The following is an 11631-nucleotide window of genomic DNA, read 5'->3' as shown; positions in this document are numbered from 1 at the left end:
ACTCATCGTTGGTTTTTATGGTTAGAATCAGATCAAGATTGCACGAGAAGATCAACATAAAACAACTTTCACATGTCCATGGGGAACCTATTGCTGGAACGTGATTCCATTTAGCCTTAAAAATGTTGGTGCTACACATCAGAGGACAATGACCACTTTATCTCATGACATGATACGCAAAATCATGGAAGACTATGTAGATGATTTACTGGCTAAGTCCAAATCAAGGGATGGTCATCCGGATGTCGTGGCTAAAATATTTAATAGACTTGAACAATACAATGTCAGTCTCAATCCCAAAAAGTGTATGTTTGGAGTAACATCTGGAAAACTCTTGGGGTTCATTGTATCAAACCGCGGCATAAAAATAGATCCAGAAAAAGGTGAAAGTAATACTAGACATGTCATCACCCACCACACTCAAGAAACTAAGAAGTATGCAAGGGAGACTATAATCCATAAGATGCTTCATTGCACAATTGGAAAACAAGTGTCAACCATTTCAACATCTTTTGAAGAAAGGTGTCACGTTCAAATGGACAGAACAATACCAAGAGGCATTTCAAACACTAAAAAAAGTTAAAGTCCAACTAGCCCTACTATATATTTATTGAAAGAGGATAAATAGTCAAAAGAGAATTTCAAGTTAAAGAGTTATCAAAGATACATTTTTTAGGAGATTATGAGCTATTGTGGTTGAGGTGGTTAATAAAAAGTCATATTATATTTTATTAAAGAAAAAACATTTTTTAATTATTTTATTTTCTAAATATCAAAATGGTTAGAAAACAACACAAATCTTAGATAATGATGAACTCCAAGCATGAGTGATAACAGTAAAAGAGGTTGAACCAAAGTCCATAATGATGATAACTCTAAATCATGTCTTCAACTAAAGCTCATCCAACAATGGTTTCAAACATAATATCACGAGATTAAATTTTTATTCATTCTATCATTAAGGTACACTTCTCTTGCTTTTAATAAAATCACACTTTCATTGTCAACAAATAATTAAATTCTCTCAACTTGCAATGTGTTGAAATATCAATTAAGTATTTTGAATTTTCATCTCAAATTTATAATTATGTTTGTCACTATTTTGTAATAGATTACAGGTCGTATGATTTATGCTATAAATGTAAAACACAACTTATATGACAATAGGGACAATCATATGTTTTAAATGATCTTAGAAATATATTAAATGTTTATCATGACAATAGATACATACAAATTTTCAGATACATATGTTTTAAATATCATAGCAGAAAACTAATTGTTTGATTCAAATAAATAGATATCTGAAGTCTATCTTGAGGAAACATATGTTTGATATGATTTTAGAAATATATTAAATTTCAATGGTGGCAATAGATTGAACCATCGCTTCCAGAAAACTATTGGGTTGGTCAACAGAAATCCACCTCTCAGAGAAAGGTGCTCCAGGTTTATACATATACAGTTTACAAATATAGATATCAGGATTACGAAAAATTCCACAAAATAAAATTCGATCACACGACACTGTGGCACAAACATTTAAAACAGGGTGGTGTTGAGGGAGAGTTTCCAATTGCCTCCATAAATTTCCTTCCCAATCATATTGCTCTATTCCTTTACTTGTAAATGCAATTAGTCGTTGAAAGGCATACATAACATCGAGGCAAGAATTAGGAATAGACATATTTATTGTTGTCCATGCTCTTGTGGTGGGATCAAATCTTTGACATCTATTAATATCAATGACATAAAACATTCCTTCAATAAAAACACCCCTACAGCTGTACATTCCCTGGTGCATCTTAGGAAGAAGCTCCCACTTGTCTTCATCTACTTTATAAACTGCTGCTTCACGAAGTTCATTGAGACCATTATCATTTCCTCCCGCAATGTAAATCGATCCATCAGGTGAGGCACAACATGCAAACTCTAGGTTTGCAGGTCTGGGGGTGGGAAATTCAGCACCATGCTTCCATATACTAGGTAAAAAATCATATATCAAAAACAATGGAGTTAAATGGCGTGACTGGCCCAGCACAACAATCTTATGATTCACATTTATAATTTTATGAACGATTGCGTTTGTGGGAGGGAGCAGTTTACGTGATTGATCAGTAGGATCGTATATAGATATGCTAATATGATCCTCGAGAAAACATATATATTTCTTAGTCAGCCCAAACTTAATTCTATCCTGATAAAACTGAAAACTTTCCAACATTTCTTTGGCAGGTTCCAACAGCTGCTTAATTTTTGAGTGACATATGTATGGCACTCTTAATAAGATGTCTCGAAATATCTGCTCAGGGAGTTCCCGCAAAAAATCCATTATCAACTTTTTCTTCTTAAGGAGATGAAGCTTTAGAGTGTGTACAAATTCGAAGAATTATACCGAGTTGTTGGATCTGTAGACGTTGCTTTATACCTGCAAACGCTTCTCCAGATTTAAAGGTCACCACGTTTGGGGATTCCCTTATAATAGAGACTAAATTAACCGTAAAATATTTATGTAATTTATATATATATATCACATATAAACGAAATATTTCTATTATTTACGAACTACTTAGAATAAAACCGAGGGTGGTTAATCTATGCTACCATTTTAGACCTCCATTGAGACAATTACTGCATATTTTAATTACAATATTAGTCTTCATGAAGGGCAATATACATATATATTAGACCCTTGGAAAACTTCCCCAGAAAATCTCTCCAGAATAATTATTCTATTGGCAGGTTGGTAATCTTTTAACTTTCTTCTCAGTTTGGGTTTCTTTTGGTTTGTGCGTCCAGTCACTTTATTTTACATTAATTAATTGTGCATTGTAATTATATATATAGTGATTTTGAAATCATTTTCACCAATAGCTTTTTCCTGACTGATGTTACAGCTGCAATTTAAATGAGATCCCTGTACCTTATAACTTCCATTATATGTTCAGGAATTACAAAGCTCCCTACATAGATACAGATATTTGTGAAATAACAGTAAACAGACGTAAGAGGGGAACACGAAATATTTAGTATTTCATGTTAAGTTGATCGAGTCATGGTAGTATCAGCATGAGTGATTTCAGAGAAATTTTTAGTATTTCATGAAATATGAAATTATGAACATCTGTTATATGAAATTAGTGTTAAATGAATTATTCATGCTATGAAAGAATGGTCCATCTGAACCAATACTCAAGAAGGAAATAGTCTATTGTTCAACAGTTTACTGAGTTTGGAATAAAGTTGAACTTTGAGTTTTTGAATTTATATTTGAGAGTGAAGTTCTTAGAACACCAATTCAACATAAATTTAATTTTCTACTACATTCTGTGCAAAATATTAAAGTTTCTTATGCCCTAGATAGGGCATAGGTAGAGAAGATAGCAAAACTTTTACTTAATAACTAAAGTATCAAATAATTAAAGTTCTTTCTTCTTGGCACAAATATTTTCTAAGCATAAAAAAACTTCATAACATTAGAAGACAAGGGCTGCAAGCAGCGAAGTTCCTGCCAGTCTTTGCTTTTGTTTCTGCTGCACAAACTTTTTATGCACCAATAAAATCTCTGGGAGGCAATGCATGTGATAAAGCTTTTTCACACTTTCCAAATGCATGTTTCTTTCATCTGTTTCATTCAAAAAAAATTGTGTAAAGATTTAGTAGTTTGAATAATAAAAATCATCAGACACAACAGAAGACCAATAGTTAATAACTTAATACACAGAAGTAAGCTAGAGAGCATCCCAACTATTGGCTTCCACATCAAACAATGCCCTAAGTATAGGCCAAAGTTAGGCCAGACATTCCTTTCATGAAGTTGCAGAGACTCAAACTTTCATATCAGCATTTGGTAATAGACCCATGAGCTATGCTCAAACTCCAGAAAACCTTGAATTAAGGGATGGGATTTGGCATACAAAATTAAAGCCATGGATTATGCCCAAGAACAAATACTAGTATTTTAGAACTCCAGCATTAAAATACCCATTCACTATATCTTTATAAAGCATCATTTACCACTGACTGTTTCCCCTCCCTATGGAGGTTCTATAGTTGAGTTGAGCCACTCAATCCTCAACCACCACTCATCATTTACTCATGTAGGGACGCAGTTGAAGCCCCTCACTGCTCCATTCTCACACAGATATTATTACAGATATTATTGGAGTGATTTGTGTGGAATAGCACAACAAATGGGGAAAAAGAGAGTTGCAGATGAGGGAAGATAAAAGCCTTCCCTCAGTCACCGCATTTCTTCCTTCCATTTACTTGTACAGGTTTTATTGTGGATATCCAAAGGCTTTGTTAATGTATTAATCTTTAGGTTAAAACTTAGTAATTTTAGGTTAATTTTAGTTTTGTTTGATTTTATTAGTTTTTGTACAGTTATAACTTATTTGCTCCATCCGACAATTTTTGTGTAACTGTGCAATCTGTTCGCTGCCTTTATTATGCAGCAAGTACTTCTTGAATTCTAATCGAAAAGTGTTTCATTTTATTTTTGTCATTTCATTTACATTTCTGCCCTAACAGTGGTATCAGAGCGGAGAAATAAGAGCAGAGAATTCTACAGAAACAATAAATTGATTCAGGTGATATCAATTTATTTATTCTCTATTTTTAAAGGATTGAGAAGTTATTTTAAAGTTGCAGGCCTTGCGAATTGTGTTTATTTATTTTAAATTCAGAATGCAGTCTATTGTTTCATTGATTGGAGAAACTTTAACAGAAAAAGATAATTGGATGGAATGGCATAGAAAAATTGAAAACACTCTCATTTTTAATGATTTATGGTCTAAAATTTGTGATGGAAATGCCCAACCTACAACACCAATTGATGCTAAAGAAAAAGAAATTTGGCAATATAAAAATTCCAAAGCTTTGGCTTTGATAAGAGCTTCTGTTAATGGAGATGTGTATCGACATATACAAGGATGCACATTTGCATGGGAAGCCCTTCACAAATTAAAAGATTTATTTGCTTCTCATTAAGAATTAGAGTTTATTCAGTTACAATTAAAATTGGTTAATCTTGAATTGAAAAATGGTGTTGTTATGAGTTTGGCTTCTGAAATCAGAGCTATAAAACATGATGTTGATGCTGCGGGTGGAAAAGTTGATATCTATCTCACTGCTTTCATCAAGGCACTTCTTCCAACACATTCCACTTATCTAGAGTCTCTTCAAGCAAGTAATCAATTGAAAACCATTTCATTTGATACATTGGTTGAAAAGTTAGCAGAACGTGAAAAAGCTTTTGGAAGGAAAATAGATAATACTACTGAAAATGTTTGTTTTGCTCATCAAAAAGAAAAATCTATCAATAAAATCTCTTCAAAGTATAGTTATAATGATAAAGGAAAAACTAGAGGTCAATGGAGGCAACATGATAATCAAAATGATAAGCAGTATTTATATTGTAAAAGATGTGGTAGAAAAGGTAGTCATGAAGCACATGAATGTAAGCTCTCATGGGACAAGATAGAAAGTTTTAGAGAAAATTCATTTAAACAGAAAGATAAAACAAAAATGCACAGTGATGATAAAATTTCAGAGGATAAAATTTCAGGAACAGCCCAATTTGCTTGTGACAGTGATAGTGATCAATATGTCCTTTCTGTTTCAGATTTTACATCTAATTCCTCATGGTATGATTCTTGGATCTTAGATACTGGAGCCACACAACATATGACATTTCGGCGTGATTGTTTTGAAGAATTTCATGAAGGTGCCTATGGTCCAATTTATTTAGCAGATAAATCTAGTCTGAAACCTCTTGGAAAAGGAACTATTCGATTTAAGTTGCCTAATCTTCAAGACCTTGTGCTTCATGATGTATTATTTATTCCAGAATTACAATGAAATTTGCTATCATTACTATTGATTCGACAAAAAGGCTATTCTGTTTTCTTAAAAGATGGGCAGGTTGTTGTAAGAAAAACATCTAACAATCAAATTGTTTTCACTAGGTGTGAAGATGGAAGATTATTAAAATTAAATGGTGCATCTACTTCTAAAAATTTTGCATATCTTACTGAAGAAGAGAATCTATCACCAAGCCTTTTATGGCATGCAAGATTGGGGCATATTAGTTATGATAGCATTCATACCATGCAAAAGAATGGTGTTGATGGTTTGCCATATTTTTCTAAATCAATTGAAAAATGTGAAGCATGTATTCTTGCCAAACAACATAAAAATTCTTTTCCTCATTCCACCTGGAGAGCACATAGAAAATTGCAACTCATTCATTCAGATTTGTGTGGGCCTTTACCAATAACTTCTATTGGAGGATCTAAGTACTTTATGTTGTTTATTGATGATTATAGTCGCATGACTTGGATTTATTTTTTGCAGCAAAAATCAGAGGCTAATGTTCAAAATGTAAAAGAAAGATTGCAGCAAGGTTTTGATATGACTGATTTGGGTCATCTTCATTACTATTTGGGAATTGAGGTGATTCAAACCCCCCAATCTATCTTCATCAGTCAACAAAAATATATTGGTGATCTTCTCAAAAAGTTTGGTATGGCTGATTGCAAGCCTCTCAGCACTCCTATGGAGCAAAATCTCAAACTTTCATCTAATGATTCCTCTGATTTGGTTGATGCAACTTCTTATAGGCAACTAGTTGGCAGTTTGATTTATGCTACAACTACTCGACCTGATATTTCTTTTTCTGTTGGAGTTCTGTCACGATTTATGCAACAACCTAGAGCAACTCATTGGTTAGCAGCCAAACGGGTTCTTCGATATCTACAGGGCACTCAAAACTATGGGCTTAAATACTCCAAGATATCAAAATTTTCTTTGCTTAGTTATTCAGATTCAGATTATGCAGGTGATATGGATGATGGAAAATCTACATCTGGTTACTTAATGTCTCTTGGTTCTGTTGTAATCTCTTGGAAATCTAAAAAGCAACCAGTCCCAACTCTCTCTTCTGCAGAAGCAGAATATATAGCAGCATCTGAGGCAACTAGAGAAATCTTATGGCTTCGAAGAATTCTTGCAGATTTGCAGGAACCACAAGCCTCTTCCACACCACTCTTTATTGACAATCAATCTACTATAAAAATGGCTAAGAACCCAGTGTTTCATGATCGTACCAAACATATCAACACCAAGATTCATTTTATTCGGCACTATGTGAAAGATGGCAGTATCTCCCTTCAATATTGTGCTACTACAGACCAACCTGCAGATATACTTACCAAAGCATTGGGTCGTGTTAAGTTTGAAAAATTTCGTGAAATGATTGGTTTAACTCCTTCAGATTAAGGGGGAGATGTTAATGTATTAATCTTTAGGTTAAAACTTAGTAATTTTAGGTTAATTTTAGTTTTGTTTGATTTTATTAGTTTTTGTACAGTTATAACTTATTTGTTCCATCTGACAGTTTTTGTGTAACTGTGCAATCTGTTCGCTGCCTTTATTATGCAGCAAGTACTTCTTGAATTCTAATCGAAAAGTGTTTCATTTTATTTTTGTCATTTCATTTACATTTCTGCCCTAACAAGGCTTGACATACCTTGTCAAGTTTTTTATTTGACAGTGCTATTAAATAATTACCTAGAGTTTGAGTCAATATTTTTAATAGACTTTAGAAAGATAAGTAGAAAGATAAGTAGAGAGCATTTGACAGTCGATGGGAAGGGAAATGTAACATTCTCTTTTTGAACCACAAACACTGAACTGTTGGTCGTTGACATGGATTAGGGTTGACTGGATTCTGTCAACTCTTAGATTTTGTTATTCTTTTAGTTTGTCAGCTAGTTTTAGTTGTGTCAATTGAATAAGGAATGGTGCAGTTATCCCATTAGCTATCTTCCCTTAAATTAGGGAATCAACTTCAATTAAATTTTGGGTAAGTGTTTGTCAATAGCTAGCATTGAACGTGGTATATGTGGAACGCTTGAGTTGAAGATTACCTAGGTTGTGCTGGGAAGAGGAAAGGCATAATTGATTATCACAAACACAAAAACTTCATTCTGCTCACACAAATTGGATGCTGCTACAACAGCTTTTTGCTTGAGACAACTTTTTTTCCTTGCAAAAAAATTGAAGATGATTTATGTAGTATTCTTTTCTTGCGTTGCAAATCCTCTAGGTGATTTTTGCCATCTTGTACCTTTGCACATATATTTGCTTCCAAGGCAGTTAGGGTTAAAATTTGCAAACGTAGATGTCTGGTGGGCAACCCAATATCTGCCACCTGCTTGACCGTCGAGGGAGGATGGGGGGACTTGTATGCAAGATGTCAAAATTCTGTCCTGTCAAGCAAGTATGCAAGATGTCAAAGTACTGTCGAAGCATGTGGATTATTAACGGATTTCGTCTGATCCTTGAAAACCCCATATCCTTGCAACGCACCGACAGAGCTATCCCTTTTTGTTGGCCATGTGTTTTCAGCGACTGCGCTCTGCCAAAGTTCTATTTTGGCAGCCCCTGCACCTCCCTCTGGAGTCGTGCGTTCTCTCCCGTTGAGAACTGCGCGAACCCCTGCAAACCCTCGACAACACCAGTAGTTAAACGCCACAAAATTTGTCAGGATCATTTTGCTTAACTAATACGCAAGTTTAACGGTTTGAACATTAGCAAATGCAAAAATATTTGAGAATAATTATTTTCGATTGGTGCATTGGCATTGCATAAATCACTAGTTAATAAAGAGGCCTCCGCTATAGTCCCTGCGGGCAGGAACTAATAATCCAGTAAATCAGCAAGGTAATCTCGTCAAAATTCACAGTGAGATCACATTAAGTCTTTCAGAAATACTATATATTTTTACAACTTATAAGCAGATTACAAATATACAGAACACATTACAAATATATTAATATAAGGAACTTGTGTGAACAAAAATTACTTCTACCATTTGACAATTCTTATAAAGTCGTGTATATATAAAGTCATTCATTACTACGGTCAAACTATAATATTTGGAATTGAGTTTATTAGACTATTTAGGGGACAAATAAGTTTATAAGTCTATTTAGGGGACAAGTAAGTAGTGGAAATAAGGCTTCATGTGGATTACCATGTGGGTTTAGATCAACATCCACAAGCACTGCCATGTAAGAAAACTAGTTCTTTAAAAAAATTGATTCTTTCTATCCTCAATGAAGACGATCCGTTATGTGTCAATGATGATTCATCCAAGGTATCTGAAACTTGGTTGTTTGGATGGATGACTTTTTATGGGGCGGATCAACCACGAAAAGTGGCATGACACGTTGGTGGTAGTGGTTGGTTTTGTTGTATGGCACCTCAATAGATTGGTACATACACCTGTGTGAATATATATAGTAAGTCATTTATTATTTGAAAATAAGCTTATTAGTCTATTTAGGAGAGAGGGGTTGGTAGTGGTGGATCCTATGTTCGAGGATCCACATGGAGCACCACATAGGTCTAGATCAATATCCACAAGCATTGCCAAGTAGGAAAACTAGTTCTCTAAATAAAAATAAAAACTTTATCCTTCATGGAGGAGACCTACCATGTGTGAAATGGCAATTCATACAAGGTGTCCAAACCTTTTCCATTTGGATGTATGAACATTCATGGGGCAGCTCAACCATGACAAGTGGCATAGAACTTCGGTGGTACTGGCTAATTTTTCCACATGTCGGTCAAACAATCTACCACCCTCTGTGCTCGACAATGCAAATTAAACATGTTTTGCCTCCTCACTCCATTCCAACTAGCCACATTAACTATGTGTCCCTTTGCATTTACTCGATCTATTTAGTGTGCAACATCCAACAAAAGGTCCATTAAATGTTTCATTTTATTGCGCATCATTCCCACTTTCCCTCCCTTCTTTCACACATATTATGGAGTGTTTGTGACCTTTGCCTTTGGAACATGTTCAACTCAGGTCATTGAAAATCCTATTCTCACACCAGAAGATGTTTAGCTCTATGAATTCTTTGGCATTTTTCCAGAGGTTGGTTTGATATTATCCTTTCCTCATCTTGCAAGTGTTCTCTCTATCACTGAAGGTATGTGTTCATCTATTTTTTTACACACTTTATTCTCCTTGTAGGTACAGGGTATCAAATTCAATTCGCTACACAAATCTTAGCATATCTAGAGAGTGGTTAACGGGAGATATCACACCTTGACAGTAGTTAACATAAGATATCACTCTAGCCAAAAAAAATTTATACCTTGTATGTCATACTTAATTGTGTATGATGTCCCATTAACATATAACCAATTTATAACTATTTACCATGACTGATAATGTCCTAAATGCCCTAAATTCCTCTTGTGATCAATCATTAAAGAGTGCTTGTGTATTTGTGTTTAAATGTAATTTTTATAAATTTTAATGTGGAAATATATTTTAATGATTTTATTTGGCAATTCAATAACCGTAAAGATAAATGGGTCCTATATGTTTTCATTTTAATATGCTTTTCATAATTAGGGCATATAGGTGAAATTGGGGAATTAAAAATATAATATATTCTATTAGTTTAAAAAATTGAAATGTTCATCAGGTTTTATAAGGGCAAATTAGTTCATTTTTATTATTAAGCTTATTTTGGAGTTTTGATTTCTCAAAACCCTCATTATAACATCATTGGGCCCTTGGTCTGCTGGTGAATTTGAAAGGTTCTTAATGAGCCAACCAAGGATCAAGTCTTGTTGAGTGCAAGGATCTAACATCTAAAGGGGACGAGGTTGGGATCATGCCCTAGTAAAATTTGGTCCAATGGATAGCTCACAATCCTTGGCTCTTGGCCAAAGAGGTTCTTGTGCTCAGACTTAGGTGACCAAAATGGATTTAAGGACAAACATCCATAAAATTAACCCTCCTTATGTGGAGATTTTTAAATGGTGATTGTGGGAGAAATTTTGTGGTGATTTTTGCTTTGTGTTAGGATTGGGGAAGTGTGTATTCTCCTCCATGGATTTGTGCTTCCATTCGGTGTGTTGAAATAAATTCATGTTTGAATTTTTTGGGCAATTTTGACGTAGGTGCTTCAATTCTTCATTTTTCTCCTTGTTTTTTTATTTTTTAATGGTTGCAAATGGAATTAGGATGTACAAGCCTTTATTTACTCAAAAATAATTAATTTTAATTTACTAGTTTATTTGATTTAAGAAATTTTTGTAAACATTGCATTTAGAAATGTTTTGTCATGCCAAAATTTTAATTGAATGGGAAAATTGAGTATTTTATTATGAAAATTGAGTGTTGGATGCATAGAGACCAAAATTGGGTTTTTACACTTTTGACGTTTAAAAAACTTCAAAATTTTGTGTTCTTTGGGGTATTTTCATGGTGGAAAACACAATTCACTAATTTTTGGAAAAAGGTTTGGACAAGAGGAAATGGTGGAATATTTGTTAATTCTAGATTAAATATAATGTGAAATGATAATTTTAGTATAGGAAATTTTGAATTAGATTGATTTGGATCCCATCTCACTATGTTATTAAGAATTGTGAAATTGTGCTTAAGTGATGAATGAAATGTGAAATTGGCATCGTGTTTTACTTTTTTTCCTCGCTCATGTAGTATGGGATTATCTTAGGGTGTGGGCATTAGAGTTGGTTGGTTGAGTGAATCTGAATGGGGACTAGGGCACAAAGTGGCTGCTAGGATAACCTATT

The 11631-nt window shown here is 34.0% G+C and overlaps 2 protein-coding genes across 2 annotated transcripts; one reads left to right on the top strand and one right to left on the bottom strand.

The window, feature by feature from the left end:
• Positions 1-1354: 1354 nt before the first annotated feature.
• On the bottom strand, positions 1355-2332 carry LOC131062360 (F-box/kelch-repeat protein SKIP20-like). The gene has a single exon (XM_057995997.1). It carries the CDS (start codon positions 2330-2332, stop codon positions 1355-1357), a length of 978 nt encoding a protein of 325 aa, XP_057851980.1.
• Positions 2333-6528: 4196 nt separating this feature from the next.
• On the top strand, positions 6529-7281 carry LOC131062359 (secreted RxLR effector protein 161-like). Its single transcript, XM_057995996.2, has one exon. It carries the CDS (start codon positions 6529-6531, stop codon positions 7279-7281), a length of 753 nt encoding a protein of 250 aa, XP_057851979.2.
• The last annotated feature ends 4350 nt before the right edge of the window (positions 7282-11631 follow it).

The sequence above is a fragment of the Cryptomeria japonica genome, chromosome 7 (assembly GCF_030272615.1).
Source record: "Cryptomeria japonica chromosome 7, Sugi_1.0, whole genome shotgun sequence".
NCBI classification, from domain to species: Eukaryota; Viridiplantae; Streptophyta; class Pinopsida; order Cupressales; family Cupressaceae; genus Cryptomeria; species Cryptomeria japonica.
The sequence above is the reverse complement of the archived record's forward strand: the minus strand, read 5'-3'. Positions and strand labels throughout refer to the sequence as shown.

What these genes read in the sequence shown, in the direction of transcription:
- LOC131062360 (XM_057995997.1), bottom strand. Translation starts at nt 2,332, where the DNA reads ATGGATTTTTTGCGGGAACTCCCTGAGCAGATATTTCGAGACATCTTA.
- LOC131062359 (XM_057995996.2), top strand. Translation starts at nt 6,529, where the DNA reads ATGGCTGATTGCAAGCCTCTCAGCACTCCTATGGAGCAAAATCTCAAA.